A 20,683-nucleotide genomic window follows, 5' to 3' on the forward strand; every position below is an offset into this window, starting at 1 on the left:
GTAGAAGAATTTGGTAAATCTACCAAATATCCGTAGTTGAGAAAATGCCACTAGCAATTGGCATGAATATGGAAGCAAACAAGTTTTTCAGAGAGCAAAGGAACAAAGGGCCCTAAGTGTCGCACCAGATTTTGTGAATAGTGGCAGGTGAGAGCCATGTGGAAGGAGTTACTTGGGATGGTTAGATGAATTGGAACACATCAGATCTAGACTTCAGACTATAAAACTATTGAAAGTCTTGATCATATTGATTATTCAGAATATTCATTAACCTGGGCTGAGGGTGGTGGTTGCTCATGCCTGTAATCCCAGAACTTTGGGAGGCTGAGGCTGGTGGATCACCTGAGATCAGGAGTTCAAGACTAGCTTGGGCACGTGGTGAAACCCTGTCTCTACCAAAGCTACAAATATTAGCCAGGCATGGTGACATGTGCTGTAGTCCCAGCTACTCGGGAGACTGAGTTGGGAGGCTGAGGAGGGAGAATCGTTTGAACCCGGGAGGCGGAGGTTTCAGTGACCCAAGATTACGCCACCGCACTCCAGCCTGGGCGACAAAGCAAGATTCTATCTTAAAAAAAAAAAAAAAAAAAAAAATATATATATATATATATATAATATTTGTTAACCTAAAGAGGATAAGATAGCTTGGAATAGAGAAAAATGAAAGTCAGAAACCACTGGAGCCACTGCTGTCACCAAGTGATATGAGATCTATAAACTAGGATCACAGTGATGGGAAGGGAAGAGTGAATGAATTCAAGAAAAAGTATAGCAGATTGAATCATTTTATCTCTGAGATTATGAACAACATTTCCCCCCCAGTACCTGTTCCCAGTATAAATAAAAGCTCTTAGTGCTTGTCAATAATTTTTGAAAGTAAAGGGTTCCTGAGGCCAAAATAATTGGGTGCCACTCATCTGTTGATCTTCTTTGCCCAATGTCTAGCTCTCTCTCTTTATCTTCAATTTCTTTTAGCTCTTTGTTTTCAGAGCATTATGCTGGCTTTTTTCATATCTGTCTTCATATCCCTCATATGTTTTTGACAGTGTCTTTTCACTCCAGAGGTGCTTCTAACCCTTACTTATGCATTTTATTTTTTCCACTAGTATTTTGGATAATTATATGCAAATATTTGTAAGCAATGGATAAAATTACTAATTTTACAGAAAAATCTAATTAATGAAAATTTATGTCAAAAGAGAGAGAAATCTAACAGAATGTTACAAGGAGAAAACAAGTTGCCAGAGATCAGAGCAGAACAGATATTCAAATTATGACTCTGGCATGGCTGTAGAGGTTGTTAATTATTCCATGTGTTAAACCTGTAGAAGAGCTATGTTTAGTAAATCATGTGGTCAGGCGCTTTTCCAGGAGGAACTATCACTCCTTTAAATAGCATTCCCAATGTTATTTAAATTGCTTCGAAGATTAGAAAATAATTAATGCCATAAAGTATTTTTTAAAAACAAGCATAATCTTGATAATAAAGCTCTAAGAATTAATTAAAAATAAAAAAGCAAAGCTCTTACATATCCACACAAAAATCCAAAATGAAAATAAATATAATCATTGGTATCAAAGAATCCAGTAGCACATTCAAAACATTAGTGGCATTTATTCCAGAAATTTAAGAATAAAACAGTAGTAGGAAAGAATATATTTTATTAATTAACATACTTTATATTAATAGATTTAGGAAGAAAAATCATGAGTATTTCCATAGCTACTAAAAAGACATTTGTTAAACATTCAACATTCATTCTCATCAAAAACTCTTCATAACATAGGTCTGAATAGATATTTCTTTAACATAAAATAGGTCTACTGAACTCATTAGCTAGAATCTTGCTTAATCAATAAGTGAGATAATATTTTCATAAAGAAAGGAACAGAACAAAGATTTCTACTCTCATCACTGTCATTTAACATAGAGTTGAGTGATAAATCATCAAAATTAGGTAAGATATGCAAGAAAGAATAACTAAGAAAATTCTGAAAAAGAACCAGAATCAAGGAGGGCTAATTATACTAGATACTAAAACGCAAGAAAAACCTACAATAATTAAAATGTACCCAGATGGCATATTGGAAAACAATATGTAATCTACAAATTTGTTACATTTTATCTGGAAATTAACGCACGAAAAGGGTAGCATTTTCTGTCAGTAAAGAAAGTAACTCAATAATAAAAGAGTTGGGACTAACTCAATAGACATATGGAAAAGTGACCCTGGGTCCATGTCACATGGGATTTGTTCTGGAGATGTCCTTCCCAGTGAGGGTACAGAAAAAGGGAGGAGAAAAGCCTGCTGACTGGAAGTCAGCAGTGTGGCGACCTCTCCTTCTGTTGCTGCATGGCCTTGCTTGGTCATCAGGGTGTTCTGCGTGGCCAGCTCCCAGGCTTCATGTGTGTATTATTCAGAGGCTATATTGAAGTCCTCCCAGTACTCTATTCCCTGATGTGAGACATCCAGCTCCAGCGTTTGGTCTTTCAGCCAATCTTACCTCCTCTTAGAACCAACCCCAGCTAATAGAGTTTCCTCACTCAATGTACAGTCCTACAGAGCATTTATTACCTGAAAGACAGCTTAAGTCACCATTTTCTGTGGTTACCACTAACTACTACAGTGATCAATCTGTAATCATCACAGTGATCTCTCTGTGTACCAGTACTGAGGGACTTCAGAAAGTTCATGGAGAAGGAATATTAGGAAAAAACTGTGCATGGATTTCATTTTCTTTTTTTTTTTTTGCACTAAAATAAATTGGCACTGACTTGTTATAGCATGTCACGTTGCCATGCTGCTCTGTCTCTCAGCTTTGCCTTTGCTTTCTAGTTCTCTCCTGCTGTTCACCTCTACCATGTCATCAAGTCCACTGACCAAGCAGACATCTAACTAGGGAAGTAAATGCTAGTCTCCGCTTCTGCGTGACACTTTCAGTTTTATGGGAGGCAACTCTCTCTCCATATCCAAGAAAATGAAGGGCCTTGTATTAGTCCGTTCTCATTCTACCATGAAGAAATACCTGAGACTGAGTAATTTATAAAGAAAAGAGGTTTAATTGACTCACAGTTCTGCATGGCTGGGGAGGCCTCAGGAAACTTACAATCATGGCGGAAGGCAACTCTTCACAGTGTGGCAGAAAAAAGAATGAGTGCCAAGCAAAGGGGGAAGCCCCTTATAAAACCATCAGATCTCGTGAGAACTCACTATCACAAGAACAGTATGGGGGAAACCACCCCCATGATTCAATTATCTCCACCCAGTCCAGCCCTTGACACGTGGGGATTATTACAATTTAAAGTGAGATGTGGGTGGGGACACAGAGCCAAATTATATGTGGCCTCTTCCCCTCAGCACTGCACTGCCCAAAGACATGGTACCGTCTCTCCCACAGTCACCTGGTGGTGTCGGACAGGCTCTGGATCTGCTCAGTAAGCCCCACAAGGGAGAGGCAGTGCAATCCTGCTGGCCCTCTGCACCTCATGGCTGGGACACATCTCACTTTTCTCCCTGTGCCATAGGCCTTAGCAGCAATACTAAGACAGATGGAAAAGCCCCCTTAATACCCTGCTACCTGTGTTTTCAGACCCTTCCTGGTCTCAGGTATTTCTGTGTCCCAATTCAGACTCAAATGTGTAACTTCCTTCCTAGATAGATACTTTAGCTGTTATTTTAATTTTAAAATATATTTTGTAAGCAGAAGGTAAATACTGAATAAATGTGCACTGTCGGTCAGTAAGGGCAACATGTGTTGTGAGCTATGTAGAGTGTTGTGGGATAGCTGCAATGTGGGAGCACTTTCATGGATGGTGTGGACTCATTCATGATGTTTCACTGGTAACATCCCCAGAGGTCATTGCCACATGAATTATTATTATTATTATTTTTCAATGGAATTTTTTGGAGGGGAATAGGTGGTGTTTGGTTACATGAATAAGTTATTTAGTGGTGATTTCTGAGATTTTGGTGCACCCATCACCCAAGCAGTGTACACTGTATCCAATGTGTAGTCTTTTATCTCTCACCACCCTCCCATCCTTTCCCCCGAGTCCTCAAAGTCCATTGTATCATTATTATCTCTTTTCATTATTATAGCTTAGCTCCCACTTATGAGTGAGAGCATAAAATATTTGGTTTTCCATTCCTGAATTACTTCACTTAGAATAATAGTCTTCAATTCCATCCAGGTTGCTGCAAATGCCATTATTTCATTCCCTTTTATGGCTGAGTAGTATTCCATGGCATGTGTGTGTGTATATATACAATTTATTCATCCATTTGTTGATTGATGGACATTTGGACTAGTTTCATAGTTTTGCAATTGAAAATTGTGCTGTTATAAACCTGCATGTGCAAGTTTCTTTTTGGTATAATGACTTCTTCTTTTCCTCTGGGTAAATACCCAGTAGGGGAATTGTTGGATCAAATGGTAATTCTACTTTTCTTTTCTTTTCTTTTTTTTTTTTTTTTTTTTGAGACGGAGTCTGACTTTATCACCTGGGCTGGAGTGCACTAGTGCGATCTTGGTTTACTGCAACCTCTGCCTCCAGGGTTCAAGCGATTCTCTTCCCTCAGTCTCCCGAGTAGCTGAGATTACAGGTGCATGCTAACATGCCTGGCTAACATTTGTATTTTTAGTAGAGATGGTTTTTTGCCATGTTGACCAGGCAGGTCCCAAACTCTTGGTCTCAAGTGATCCACCTACCTCAGGCCTCCCAAAGTGCCCAAAGTGTTGGGATTACAGGCGTGAGCCACTGCACCCAGCCTGTACTGTTAATTCTTCGGGGAATCTCTAGACTGTTTTCCACAGTGGTTATAGTAGTTTACATTCCCACCAGCAGTGTAAAAGTGTTCCCTTTCCACTACATCTACACCAACATCAATTTTTTTTTTTTTTTTTGATTATGGCTATTCTTGCAGGAGTAAGGTGGTATCACATTTTTGCTTTGATTTGCATCTCCCTGATCATTTGTGATGTTGAGCATTTTTTCATATGTTTCTTGACCCTTTGTATATCTTTTTTTGAGATTTGTCTATTCATGTCCTTAGCCTACTTTTTGGGGGGATTGTTTGTTTTTTTCTTGCTGATTTGTTTGAGTTCCTTGTAGATTCTGGATATTAGTCGTCATCACATGCATAGATTGCAAAGATTTTCTTCTATTGTGTGGGTTGTCTGTTTACTCTGCTGATTATTTCTTTTACTGTGCAGAAGCTTGTTAGTTTAATTAAGTCTCATTTATTTATGTTTTTGCTGCATTTGCTTTTGGGTTCTTGGTCACGAAGTCTTTGCCTAAGCCAATGTCTAGAACGGTTTTTTCTGATGTTATCTTCTACAGTTTTTATGGTTTCAGGTCTTAAATTTAAGTCCTTGATCAACCTTGAGTTGATTTTTGTATAAGGTGAAAGATGAGGATCCAGTTTCATTCTTCTCCACATGGCTTGCCAATTATTCCAGCACCATTTGTTGAATAGGGTATCCTTTCCCCACTTTATGTTTTTGTTTGCCTTAATGAAGATCAGTGGGCCATAGGCATTTGGCTTTATTTCTGGGTTCTCTGTTCTGTTCCATTGGTTTATGTGCCTATTTTTATAACAGCTCCTTGCTGTATTGGTGACCATGACCTTATAGTACAGTTTGAAGTCAGGTAGTGAGATGCTTCTAGATTTGTTCTTTTTGCTTAGTCTTGCTTTGGCTATGCAGGCTCTTTTTTGCTTCCATTTGAATTTTAGAATTGCTTTTTTTAGTTCCGTGAAGAATGATGGTGGTATTTTGATGGCAATTGCGTTGAATTTTTAGATTGCTTTTGGCAGTATGGTCATTTTCGTAATATTGATTATCCCTATTCATGAGCACAGGATCTATTTCCATTCTTTTGTGTCATCTATGATTTCTTTCAGTAGTGTTTTGAACTTTTTGTTGTAGAGCTCTTTCACCTCCTTGATTAGGTATACTTCTAAGTAGTTTATTTTATTTTTTGCAGTTATTGTCAAAGGAGTTGAGTTCCTGATTTGATTCTCAGTTTGGTTGCTCCTGTGTATACCAGTGCTACTGATTTGTGCACATGAATTTTCTATCCTGAAACTTTGCTGAGCACATTTTCAGTTCTAGGAACTTTTTGGAGGAGCCTTTAGGGTTTTCTAGGTATACAAGCATATTATCAGCAAACAGTGAGTTTAACTTCCTCTTTACTAATTTGGATGGACTTTATATTTCTTTCTCTTGTTCATTGCTGTCTAGGACTTCCAGTACTATGTTGAATAGAAGTAGTAAGAGTGGGCATCCTTGTATTTTTCCAGTTCTCAGGGGTAGTGCTGTCAACTTTTCCCCATTCAGTATTATGTTGGTTGTAGGTTTATCATATATGATTTTTATTACCTTAGGATATTTCCCTTCTATGCAAATTTTGGTGAGGGTTTTAGTCATAAAGCAATGCTGGATTTTGTCAGATGCTTTTTCTGCATTTATTGATATGATTATGTTATTTTTGTTTTTAATTCTGTTTATGTGGTGTATCACACTTACTGATTTGCATATGTTAAACCATCTGTGCATCCCTGTTATAAAACCCACTTGATCATGGTGGATTAACATTTTGATATGTTGTTGAATTTGGTTAGCTAGTATTTTGTCAAGGATTTCTGCATCTATATTCATCAGAGATCTTGGTCTGTAGTTTTCTTCTTCCTTTTTTATTTTTGTTTTGAGACGGAGTCCCGCTCTGTTGCCCAGGCTGGAGTGCAGTGGCTCAATCTTGACTCACTGCCAGCTCTGCCTCCAGGGTTGATGCCATTCTCCTGCCTCAGCCTCCTGAATAGCTGGGACTACAGGCGCCAGCCACCACGCACAGCTAATTTTTTTTTTTGTATTTTTAGTGAAGACGGGGTTTCACTGTGTTAGCCAGGATGGTCTCAATCTCCTGACGTTGTGATCCACCTGCTTCGGCCTCCCAAAGTGCTGGGATTACAGGAGTGAGCCACCGTGCCAGGCTGTAGTTTTCTTTTTCTATTATGTCCTTTCCTGGTTTTTGGTGTTAGGATGATACTGGCTTCATAGCATGATTTAGGGAAAATTCCCCCTTCTCTATCTTGTGGAATAGTGTCAGTAAGATCGATACGAATTCTTCTTTGAGTGTCTGATAGAATTCAGCTGTGAATTCTAGACATTTTTTGACAAATGTTTTATTACTGTTTTAATCTCACTACTTACTGTTGGTCTGTTCAGAGTTTCTATTTCTTCCTGGTTTAATCTAGGAGGATTGTATATTTTCAGGAATATATCCATCTCCTCTAGGTTTTCTAGTTTGTGCCCATGAAGGTTTGCATAGCAGCCTTGAATGATCTTTTGTATTTCTGTGGTATTGGTTGTAATATCTCCGATTTCGTTTATAATTGAGCTTATTTGGTTCTTTTCTCTTCTTTTCTTGGTTAATCTTGCTAATGACCTATGAATTTTATTTATATTTTCGAAGAATCAGCTTTTTTTTTTTTATTTGTCTTTTGTATTTTGCTTGTTTGCTTCAATTTCATGTAGTTCTGCTCTGATCTTTGTTATTTCTTTTCTTCTGCTGGGTTTGGGTTTGTTTTTTTCTTCTTTCTCTAGTTCCTTGAGGTGTGACCTTCCATTGTCTGTTTGTGCCCTTTGAGACTCTTTGATGTAGGCATTTAAGGCTATGAACTTCCCTCTTAGCACCGTATTTGCTTTATCCCAGAGGTTTTGATGTGTTGTGTAGTATTGTTCAGCTCAAACAGTTCTGAAATTTCCATCTTGATTTCACTGTTGACCCAGTGATCATTCAGGAGCAGACTGTTTAATTTCCACGTATTTGCATGGTTTTGAGGGTTCCTTTCGGAGTTGATTTTCAATTTTATTCCACTGTGGTCTGAACAGTGGGATCAGGAGGAAGAACGATCTTTGACACTGTCTGTCTCGGTTTCTGCACCTTTCACTTGCTGATTCTCTCTGTATTTTGCAGGTGTGACGGATATTATGACATAGCAACGCATTTTTGGTGCCTGGTAGTGAGAATTTTCATATAAAGTTGGTCCTCCAAAACTTCCCTGAATAATGTTTATAAGATTTAAGACAAAACAAGGTCCTATTTCTACAAGAGCAACATCTTCTATGATATGAAACTTCTGAAACCATGTCCTATTATCCAAAATGATGGAAGTGAACACATGGCCTATGAATGGTTGGCTTTTGGGATGATAGCACAGTGTACTAAAGATCTGAATTAAGAGTTCTTTTAACAAACCATAATGTAATTCATCAAAAGCTGGGTCAAGGCAAAAGGGGCCGAGAACCTTTCAAACAGTTTCCAGTCATCTTTAGTTCAGCTAGGGTATGAATATTTTGAACAAGGAATTTAGCAGATGGTCCATGAGATGAATCTGAAAGCTACAATAAAGAGATCTTGTTTTTTCTTAGCTTCAAAGTAGATGCATTTATTACAGTTTTTCATTTCACAGAGCTCGCTAATCACAAATTATTTATACTTACGATCCACTTTCGTATCTGCTTTAGAATGAGGCATCAACATTCTCAAGTCCTGCATAAAATATCTTGTTCTGAAATTTATTTATTCCTCTGGGAGAAAAGATGAAAATCCATTCCTTGTTTTTTCACTCCCCCTTGCAAACAGAGCCTGGGATCCAGTCTCCACCTTCTTCCTCCACCTCCTCTGCAGTGGCTCCCAGCTTAGCTGGCTGCTCCTCCTCTTTTTCATTTCTTTTTGGGTTCTTTGTCTGAACTGCCACGCCTCCATACTGTTTCCTCTTGGTTGCCGCCACCTTGCCTCCACACTAATTATTTGTTCTCATTATCTACATCTTCTATTTGCAAAGAAAATTTTATTTAATCTAAAAAATTCCCCAAATTTATACATTTTTAAATTTTGACTTGTTTATTTCAGCCATTCTACCAGGCTGCAATGATACCTTTCCATTCTTGACTGGAGTTCAGTATAATTATTTTCTCTTCCAAATATGTTGCATCTAAAAAGACAAACAAAAAACAAGCAAACAAGAAACACTGGTGAGGATTTTTTTTTCTTTTTTTTTTTTTTTTTTTTTTTTTTTGAGACTGAATCTCGCTCTGTCACCCAGGCTGAAGTGCAGTGGCGCAATCGCGGCTCATTGTAATCTCCACCTGCTGGGTTCAAGTGATTCTCCTGCCTCAGCCTCCTGAGTAGCTGGGATTACAGGCACGTGCCACCACTCCTGGCTTTTTTTTTTTTTTTTTTTTTTTTTTTTTTGTATTTTTAGTAGAGACGGGGTTTCAACATGTTAGCCAGGATTGTCTCGATCTCCTGACCTCGTGATCTGCCCACCTCGGCCTCCCAAAGTGCTGGAACTACAGGCGTGAGCCACTGTGCCCGGCCAATGAAGACTTTTTTTGTGTGTTTTTATCCATGTACTTGATAGAATGCGGAAAGGACAGAGTTCTTTATCTGGTTGACATGATCTATTAATTGATATTTCTTGGGTATAGATGTTCAATCATTAGAAATCCTTTACAAAGAGCTCCTTTGTACCCTGTTTTTGCTACCTCATCTCTGTAAAGAGGCAATCTATAAAATGCTAAAATCATGATATATTGTGTCTATGGCAAACTGATCTGTGTTATGTTCTGTCATAATTCTGTGACTCACTTTCCTTATCTAATAAATGCTCATGATTATCACAATTTGGGGGGAATAATATCAATGCCATTAATCTGCAGTAAAGCATACTAGAATTCATAGTGTCTTAATTCTAATATTTTTAACCTTCTTATTTCCTAGTAGTTCCAAAAAGATTATTAGCAAACATTCTGGAACCATTTGGTACATGGTACAAAATACTTTTAATGTATATTGAGTACAAACCATGTGGTATCACTATTTTAGTCACTGGTGACTTAGCAGTAAATACAGCAGAAGAATCCTTGTTCTCTTGGAAAAGATGCTTCTCATCTGAAGGGAAAGAAAAGGAAATAAGTATCCTGTATTCCAGAGAGTGTGATGAAGAAGCAACAAGACATAGGGCCAGAAAAATGTACCAGGACATGTCATTTAAAAAGAGAGGTCGGGGATACCTCTAGAAGGACATGACATTTGAGCAGAGAGCTGAGTGAAGTGACAGAGAAAAAAGGCAAATCACTTACAGCAGTTAAACTAACATCAGGCTTTATGTCAGTAGCAACAGAAGCCAAAAGATGCTGGAATCGATTCTTCAAGGTGTTTTGACAAAAATAACTGTAAATCTAATATTATATAAGCATCAACTCCTTCATGGATAGGAGCTAAGTAAAGATAGTTTCAGAAAATAAAACTGAGAATATAGTGCTGTATACCCATCAAAGCATTCAAGAATGAGGGCTAAAGATTATCTTCTTGAAGAAAGACAAAATCTTAAAAGAGCTGAGATGCAAAAAAAGAAATTCAATAGTGAATAAAGAACCTGATGAACATATAGATAATATTAAAATATTTTCTACATTCAATAATAATTGTAATCATTAAGGTATGACATTGAATAAAATTATACAATTAAATACTGACTTACAATGGAATATATGTTGGAAAAATGGTTATTGGAATTAAAGTTTTATAATATTCTTACATATCTGAGATGAAGTGTTGGCTAATAGGTTGGTTAATCTATTAATTTCAGGCTTGTAAGTGTGAATGCCACAGATACTAAGGGTAAATAGTAAAGCATAAAAATACGATTATAAGTTTCAAATCAGAAAAGTGAAAATGATGAATTAGAAAACCAACAAATTAATTGTTTAAATAAAAGTTAAGAAAGGAGTAGTGGCAGCAAATTTACAGATGAATTCTGTAAATGTCCTAAAAATCAACCCAGTCTTAACGTTTTGCAGATAATATAAGAGGAAATACACTTCAAATTAATAAAAGAAACTATGGACAAAAAAATTAATCTCTGTAAAAAATATTGCCCCACTGACTCCACTGATATTGCTAGATTAATAGAGGACAAATCATTTTAATAGATGCAAGGAAAACATTCGATCAAATTTATTAACTAATTATTAAGAGAAGATCTTAGCAATATAGAAATAAAATGTTTTCTACAAAAAAAACCCTTTTTTGTAGAAATAAAACTATAGAAAATTACATTTTTAAAGGTGAAATGTTAGAAATATTTCTATTATTATTATTATTATTATTATTAGAGATAGAGTCTTACTCTGTCACCCAGGCTGGAGTGCTGTGGTGCGACCTCCGCTCGCCGCAATCTCGGCCTCTTGACTTCAAACGCTTTCTCCTGGCTCAGCTTCCCCAGTAGCTGGGACTACAGGGACGCTCCGCCACATCCAGCTAATTTTTGTATTTTGGTAGAGACAGGTTTTTACCATGTTGGCCAGGCTGGTCTCAAACTCCTGGGCTCAAGTGATCCCCACTCGCCTTGGCCTCTCAAAGTGCTGGTATTACAGGCATGAGCCACCGCGCCTGGCCGAAATATTCCTTTGAAAATTAAGAAGAAGATTGCATGTACTCAGTGTTGTAATGGAAGATCTAGTCTTTACAAAAAGGCAAGACATAGAAAACAAATGTTATGACTTTACAAGAAATACATCCAATTTTATTTGTATATAATAGGATTTTCCTCATACGCAATCCAAAAACATCTACAAATAAACTATCAGACCTAAGAGTTCAGGAAGATCATTGGATATGACATTAACAAGTAAAAACTATTTTTTCATTCTACATATGAGCAACAAAATGCCTAATTTTATTTTAAAAACAAAACTCCTTAAAATGACAAGAAAGTATAAGTTAAAAATAAATCTAACAAAAGATGTGCAAGAATTGTATAGAAGAAAAATAAAATGTCATTGAAAGAAATTGAAGAAGACAGATTTACTATTGTAAAGATGCTAATTCTTCCACCTTTGATTTATAGATCAATGCAATTCCAATCAAAACCCTAAAAGAGTTATTGATGGAAACTGAAAGGATAATTCTGGAAGGCATATGGAATAACAAAATCCAAAAATAACCTAGATCATCCAAATGCCAAGATGGTATTACTGTATACCACTCAGGAATAACATATTGTATGATTGGCCCAAGGATTAACAACTTACCAAAGAGACAAAACAAACAAACAAACAAACAAACAAACAAACAAAAAAGCGGTATGTGTAAGCATGAGCAGCAACTATGGCTTCTCAATAATAGTTCTGGGAAACTCATTTTCCACAGGGAGAAGGTGAAATTATATCTTTGTATCACCCTACACATCAAAATCAATTCCAGACAAAAATGTTTTAATATTTAAGACATTTAACTCTTTTTGAACAAGAAGTAAAATTATGATGATAGTAGTATAGAAAGATTTGCAAAACAAATTACAGGAAACTACTAGCCTATCAGAAAAGATGATAATCCTATCTACATTAAAATTTGAATATTCTATTCATCAGTCAGAAATAGCAGACATTTGCAATATATATAACTGACAAGTGTGTTTTGTGTTTTGATATCTGTAACATATAAAGAATTCCCTAATTTAATAAAAAGAATTCAATTAACAAATGGGAAAACATAGTCAATACAGCTTCGGAAAAAGTTAAATTTGATATCCTTGCGGAGAATTAATGTAGATGTCCATGAGACGATTGGTTTCTGACCGTGGACCTAAGATATAAACTCCATGGTTATTAATGAACTAATTTAGAACTGAGGTCGTGCTTTGAGTGAAAAGGTGAGAAGACCAAGAATTGGAACCCCTTGGAATGTAGAGAGAAGAAAAAGCTATGAGTGATATTACAGAGGAATTCCTAGCCTCTGGGTTACACAAAATCCCTGAGGAGGCAAGAGTCTTAACAGCTAAGAAAAAGTTATTCCCAGAAGGAGAGAATCAAATGTGTCAAAAGTCACAAAAAGTTGCATTCAGTAAAGACTGGAAATTTTTTTAAGGGTCTGAACAAGGGCAGTTTCATGCAGTCAAGGAAATCGAAGCCTTAATGAAAGTGGCTGTGGCATAAAGGGGATAGAAGGGCCATAAGCAGAGAAACGTATTTGTTTCTTGGAAACAAATGAAGAGGGAAACAGTAGAGACAGCAGTGGAGATGGGGCTGGGTCATGCAGGAACAAGGGGAAGGGCCTGTTTTTCCTAGGTATTTTCTAAAGGAAGGAGAGGCTGAAAAGATGGAAGAGCATGAGCATTAGATAATTTACGATCACTCAGGTGGCAAGATGGGGTGAGATTTGCAAGTGACCTTTAAGAGAAGAGTTATTTTTTCAGTTTAGATGAGGATAGGAGGGGAGGTAAGAATGGGTGTATGGATTGAATGACACCTCTGTGGAAGAGGAGTATAGGAGTTGAGGAATTATAGTCTGATGGATTCTGTTTTCTTTGTGGAGAAGTCAATATTGTGTAGGAGAACGGTATTCCAAGAAATGAAGTAGGTGACTTGAAAGAGAAGTAAATGCTTGAAATTCATTGCTGTTGATGTAAAATAGGATCTGAATTGACAAGGGCAGTTTGTTCCTGACAAACCAGGACATAGGATCACTCTGTTTTTACTCCAGATATTTTGGAGAGAAAATGAGAAGAAATGCAAGAAAATGGTGGAGGGTAGATACATGAAAGAACAATGGGGTAAAGGAGTTTAGCATTTTGGAAGAAAAGTGGTAAAGGTGACAAAACTTGGGATCCTGAATAAAAGTTCTTTGAAAAGCAATTTGAAGGAGAGATTTTATTCCAGTGAACAGTTTTCAAACTGGAGAGACACAACCCCTAGTGTAAAACAAAGGTGCGTTCCAGAGAACAAAGAGAGAGTTCAAGTTTCATAGCAAAAGTTTCCGCCCACGTTCCCAATCAGGTTCATTTGTGCAAATGAATGATTCAAACTTGCTGAGTTCTGATTGGTTGGTTCAGGTAAGCTCTGACGGTCTTGAAGTTAAAAAGATGTATGTTTTCAGGGATCTCAGAGTATGTGTGTCACCTCTGGTCAGGAAATGGCTGTTTGGCTCTATTTTAAATTTAAGTCCAGTTAGCTGCTTGGGATTCATCCTGAAGGATTGGATCTTTCAGGCTTCTATTTATTCACAGGAGCTTGGCTGAAAAGGAAAGGGAATGAGACTAGAAGATTATTGGTCAAAGGAAAGAAGCAGATCGCATTCCAAATCTAGGTAAAGTCCAAATGAGGAGATGCAACGGCATAGTGAGAAGAGCTTTGCTTTAGAGTGTGGTGTTAGATATTTCCAAAATATTACAAGTGATGGCGCAGCTCGTGGTAATGAGCATCTGTTGTGACAGGAGGTGAAAGCAGCTGGCAATAAAGGACATCAGACAAAGGAGGCTATGATGTGAAGAGTGAGACACTGGAGACGTTTTGATTGGATCAGGAGCGTCACTGCCTCATAGGCTGACCCTGGTCCTCATGAGATGTCCATTATGCATTGTCAGGCATCAATCAGCCATGGTCTCAGCATTCTGAAATGCATGTGTTAACTTAGAATATAGCATGAGATTTAAATACATAAGAAAAATAAGATTCCAACAGAGGAACTGAACCTTTTTATCTTTGTCGGTAATAAAATGTTTGATGTTACCATAATTTTTTTTCAGAAATACAGATACATACAAGAAAGATATGATGAAAGCGCTTATTTCCTTAATCGAAGATCTAGCCTGGGTGACAGAGTGAGACCCTGTCTCAAAAGAAAAAAAAAAAAAAAAAAAATGAGGAAGACAGTTTGGTAGCTTTTCTAAAAGACTGCATATTTTACTACCACAGGACTTGGCTTGTGCATTTTTGGACTTGTTTTGTTTTGTCTGTGTCTCCCGTTTCCTCAGTACCACACAGTCTTGATTACTACAGCTACATGACCCGTCTTAAAATCCGGTAGAGATTAATTGCTCTCACTTTATTCTTTTTTGTCAAAACCGTTTAGTTATACTAGTTCCTTTGCATTTCCGCATAAATTTTAGAATAATCTCATCTATATCTATGAAAAAAATCTTGCTGGAATTTTAATGAGAATTACATTAAACCTGTATACTTGTAAAGAAATGACATCTTTACTGTCTTTAGACTTTCAGTCCATGCATATATACTTATTCATGTTTTTAATCTTTGATTTTGTACTTCAGTATTTTCTAACTTTTAGTTTATAAGTACTGTAGATATTTTGTTAAATTTGTACCTAATTATTTCATGCTTTTGAGCAATTTTTTTAAAAAGATCTATGTCCATGTGTTCATTGATTGTGTATAAAATAAATACTGTCTATATATTAATACATTTATCTTATATCCAGAGACCTTGCTGAACTCACTTTGGAGTATTTTTGATATGTCTTAGGATTTTCTACATAGACAATAATTTCATCTGCAAATAGGGACAGTTTTATCTCTTCTTTTCCATTCTGTTTGCTTTTTATGTCCTTTTCTTGCCATGATGCACAGGCTAGAAATTGCAGCACTGTGTTGAATAAGACTGGAGAGAACAGATATCCCTGCCTTATTTTCTATGCGAAAAGTATTCACTGTGTTTCCTTACTCTAGGGCTTTTGTACATGTTCTTTTCCAAGTTGTAGAAGTTCCCTTCTATTTTTATTTTCTTTCTGAGAGGTCTTTAACTCATAATGAGTGTTGAATATATGCAAACACTTTTTATTTATTGATACTATTATGTGATTTTTCTTCTTTAGCCATTAATACGATGGATTATATTGATTTATTTTCAAATATTGAACCAGTATTGCATCCTGGGAATAAACCTTACTTGCTCATGATGTCTAAACCTTTTCATATTGATAAATTCTATTTGCCGATATTTTGTTAATGATTTTTGTGTATATGTTCATGAGAAGTATTTGACTGTAGTTTTTTTTTTTCTTTATTTATAGTCATCGTCTGGTTTTGATGTTAGGGTGAGCCTCCCAAAAGGAATTGGGGAGTATTCCCTCCTCTGTTATTTTATAGAGGAGAGTCTATAAAATTGCTGTTACATTTTTTAAACACTGGGCTAAATTCCCTGGTAAAATAATTCTAATTCCTTCCTGGGGATTTCTTATTTGGGGAGTTTTAAGGATTAGGAATTCATTTTTTAATAGTTATAGAGCTATCTCAATTATCTATTTCATATTAGGTGTGTTATGGTAGATTGTGTTTTTTGAGGAAATGAGATGCTCACTGAAGAGCTGGATCTTTTTATCTTAGCCACAAATAAATTTTGATGTTACCATATAGTTTTATTTCACACTTAACAAAAAGTACTGAGAAAGAATAATGAAAATCTTGTACCCACAGCTCAGCTGAAGAGATACGTGTTAAAAATGCAAATGTAGTGAAAGTTTCAGTGCATTCCTTTTGCCTAATTCCTGCTCTCACCTCTACTTGGCGCCAACATGGGTGTGATGCTTGTTATTCCCCTAGATGTCCAAGTAATTGATTTTTTAAAAACTAGTGTGCTTAACCAATGTGGCATTCAGACTTATACCTTTGGCTCAGCTGGCACATATTAACAAAAATGATATTATTTGACATGATGTTATTTTGGTTTGTTTCCACAGCTCTTGCAGTGTTTACTCAACGTCCTCAGGATACAAGTGTCGAGGTTGGAAAGAATATAAACATTTCATGTCATGCTCAAGGAGAACCACAGCCCGTAATTACTTGGAATAAGGTAAGATCTCAACTAAAAGTACAGTAATATTAAAAACACTGACAGATGTATCGACCCACTGAAATGGAGGTAATGATTCTCATATCGAGTTTTTACTGTTGCAACTTTTGCTAGCAAATAATACTTTTTACATTGCAGCAGGTTTATTTCCTGTTTCTTATTTTTCTTTCTTTCTTTTTTTTTTTTAAGTGACTGTATCTGATTTTGGGTCAGTGTTTTCATAAGGTTTATCCCTTCTCATTTGCCTGGTGATGAAAACTTCATAAGCATAACTGAATTCCTCTAAGGAAAATTGGTTATGACACATATAAATTAAGAGTTTAGTGGCTAATAAGAAACCATTTTAAGTTAATAACTCAGAAGTGAATTAAAAGTAGGTCACTGGCTGAGACAGGAAAGGAATGGAAAGCCTAATGTTAAAGAAACAAGAAAAAGTAGTACTGAAGTTTCAAACCCTGAATGGCTTTAAAGAAACAATAGCTCCTTACTTATGTATCTTACATCTTTTGGAAGCCATGTTCTTCCAACATAACTGCTTCTGATGTTTTAAATTTTTCATCAAAACAAAATGGTCGGTCTCAGATTTCAGTGTTCTTAAAAATCAACAAATTTGCATGCCTGAATGTCAGGTTTTGAAACATTTTGACAAAATATAAAATCTGTGAAAGGTTACAAAGCTGTTTTCCAAAACCACTTGGCTTATTTTTAATGCTGCCATATATTAGCAATGCCTTCTTTTGTGCTGTAGCAAGTCTCACATGCCAGTCTCTATGAAGAGTAAGTTTAGGGGTCTCAATCATGAGTCTTTTGGTTCATGTCCTCTCACTAGTCTGAATATTTTTTAAAACCCCTTTTAGTTTGATATTATATATTAAAACATTTTTATGCTAAAAATTGAAAGTGTGAAAAATATACATTTTGGGCAGTCTCTGAAGCCTTATTCTACACTCTACGACATGCATCATTATATAATCACATCAGCAGAATATCTCAGCGTCTACTTTGTAAAAGGTAGCTTTTAATCACAAACTGATTGAGTTCCGACTCTATGCCAGACATTTTACACACACGATCACATATACTCTTCATAACAGTCTTCTTCAGCTCACGAGTTTGGAAAAGGTATGAGTTAGCATACCTTTGCTACCAGCAATAGAAACGCCTTACCATAAGCAGATAAGGAATGTACTGGAAAGCTATCTGATTGCTGAGACTCCAAGCAGGTATTTCAGAGCTATACATTTAGTCTGGAGTTCTGGCAATAGGTGAGGAGAAGGGAGCAACTTTGAAAGAAAATTTAGTAGTGGCCCAGCCTGAGACAAGGAAGGTGTGGTTCTGAAGGAAGGACCCGCTGGGCCCTGTGACCTGTGCACCTGGTTGCCTCATCCATGCCTTGTGTCTGGTCTCTCTCATCTGCCCTCTCATCTGGTAGGTTCCTGCAACTTCCTGTCACTCCCTACTCTGAGTTAACAGCTACCAATAGCCTGGACTTGTTTTCCAGCACTGGGTAAAGTCAGCTGTGAGAATCCGAAGACCTGTGAAACATTATTTTCACTTGAAACGTCCATGGTTACACTGTGGCCTAGTGGCTATAGCTGAAGTGTGAGTTCTTTTGAAAAAATATATCCCATCCTCTTTTTCTTGTGAGTCTTTTGGGGCTAGAGGCAGGGCAGAGGCACACCATTTTAACTGCAATTTTGTAAGGCCAATTTCCTTTACTTTTTAAAATTAAGTCCATAATAATGAAAAGTATGTAAATCTATATTAATTAAAAGTAAATGCACGTTAATAATAGTTCATATAAAATTTAGTTATTTTTATCTTCTTACAGTATATTTTAATTGTGTATATATATAATACACATATCAGTGTAGCTATACAAAACATATGAGTACATGCAAGGAAGAAATAGAAGGGAAATTAGAAATATGTTAATAAAAATATTTTGATGTTTTTGGATGATGGATTTGTGAACATACTTCTCCTTGTTAATTTTTAATTTTTTTTATTTTAGATATGGGATCTTGCTAGGTTGTCGAGGCTACAGTACAGTGGCATGATCATAGTTCACTACAGATTCACACTTCTAGACTCAAGTGACCTTCTCACTTCAGTCTCCTGAGTAGCTAGAACTACAGGCACACGCTACCATGCCTGGCTGACTTTTGTTCTGTTTTTTTTTGTAGGGATAGGGTCTTGCTATGTCACTCAGGTTGGTCTTGAACTCCTCAGCTCAAGTGATCCTGCTGTCTCAGTCTTCCAAAATGCTGGGATTATAGATATGAGCCACTGTGCCCGACCAAATGTAGTTGTCAGAATTATCTTTAGCAGTAAGGAATATATGAATCAATTGTGTTTATCTATTCATTGGAGTGATAATTTTAAAATAGTTATTCTGTTAAATAATTACGTGACTGAACTTTTGGTTGTCATATTTAATAATTAGAGAGAGAAAAACCACACTTCCTAGAAACCTCTTTTCCTCTCTTCCTTCTCTCCACTAGATTCATGTATCTCCTCCAGTACTTGACACACAGCAGACATGCAATAGATGTCTGTTGAACAAATGAACCCACATTGGAAAAAGTAAATAAATGACTTTTTAAGGGACCACACCCATCCAGTGACAACTCTTTTTTGTTCCCTAGGAAGGTGTGCAGATAACTGAGAGTGGTAAATTCCACGTGGATGGTGAAGGCACGCTGACTATCTACGATGCAGGGTTCCCTGACCAGGGAAGATATGAATGTGTGGCTCGGAATTCATTTGGCCTTGTTGTGACCAACATGTTTCTTACAGTCACTGGTAGGTGTTTGTAAGTAGCTCCATTTACAACATCCAAATAACTGTCTCCGAACAGCTTCTACTCCTAATCCTATCTGACTGACCTCAGTAATCATGCTCTCTTATGCTTTCTTTCTGGTCAAGTGTGTTTATAGTCAAAGCTGTTTTATTCTTTTTAAAATGAAAACTTTCAAACATAAACAATCTTAAAGGATATAAAGTGAAAAATAACAATTTAAAAAAAACATAAATAGCAAAGATTTGCAAATGTGTATCATGTTTTCTTACAAACCAAAAATTATAGAATGTAAGATGTATTTATAGCCAAAATGTGGAGCCAGAGGTTGAAGCATAATATGGAATTCAACATGTACTACATATTCTAGTCTAGTATATTTAATCCCAGTTTAAAATTAGAAATCAATTCATCAAACTCCCAAGTAAGCTTTACAACCACCAGAACAAATATCTCAATGTTTGCAGGCATTTATAATTGGCCTACATAATTGACATAGCTTTTCACATTCCATCATCAATCTAGTTATATAGCTAGAACCCTCTGCAGGTTGATTATATATGATGATTGCTTAAATTCTGTTTACCGTAGTCTTATAAAAAATCTTTTTTTTTTTTTCTTTTTTTCATTATTTAGTTCACAAGGGAGATGGGAGAGTCCATTTGTAGACAGGCTTGCGTAGACTGTACTGAAACTCCGCTGAGGTTATTTACAAATGGAGACAGGCTGTGAAGACTGCCTGGTGTGTTCTCTACATGGGGAAGCCCTGAAGGAAAGCACAGCATGTCTGCATATGGGAGCTGACATCAGTGTTGCTTTTTTTGCAAATGGGTTCAGGAGATTTTGCTGTATTGATAATCTACAGTTGAAATAAAAGAGTTTAGCTATGAGCATCTGGAATGCTATTTTGGGTTTTGCTCATATTTCAGTTTCCTTAAAAATGAACAAATTTCATAAATATGGTTTTGCACATTCTTTTTTACCTTTTAGTTTTTCCAGGCCTTATGGGTTTATAAAAGAGATTGGGTAACTCTTTCGTATGTACAATAATATTTCATAACACAGGCCTGACTTAAAATAGATTTAGCTTATCAACTCATATTTATAAAGATTTGCCATTTTCCTATCATATGAATACTTTCATATTCTTTCACTTACATATTCTGAGATATCAAGCTTCTGAGGTCAGTGGTCCTCAACCTTTTTGGCACCAGGAACTGGTTTCAT

General features: G+C 36.4%; 1 protein-coding gene and 1 pseudogene across 1 annotated transcript in view; one reads left to right on the top strand and one right to left on the bottom strand.

Moving 5' to 3' along the window:
• The window catches only part of PXDNL (peroxidasin like), a 513,952-nt gene that overhangs the window by 379,336 nt on the left and 113,933 nt on the right, over nt 1-20,683 (top strand). Inside the window, exons 13-14 of the mRNA XM_030937395.1 lie at nt 16,544-16,656; nt 19,305-19,461. Of these exons, the coding sequence (XP_030793255.1) occupies nt 16,544-16,656; nt 19,305-19,461 (270 nt within the window). The remainder of the gene's footprint in view (nt 1-16,543; nt 16,657-19,304; nt 19,462-20,683) is intronic.
• LOC104666978 lies at nt 7,871-9,835 on the bottom strand (annotated as a pseudogene).

The sequence above is a fragment of the Rhinopithecus roxellana genome, chromosome 9 (assembly GCF_007565055.1).
Source record: "Rhinopithecus roxellana isolate Shanxi Qingling chromosome 9, ASM756505v1, whole genome shotgun sequence".
NCBI lineage: Eukaryota > Metazoa > Chordata > Mammalia > Primates > Cercopithecidae > Rhinopithecus > Rhinopithecus roxellana.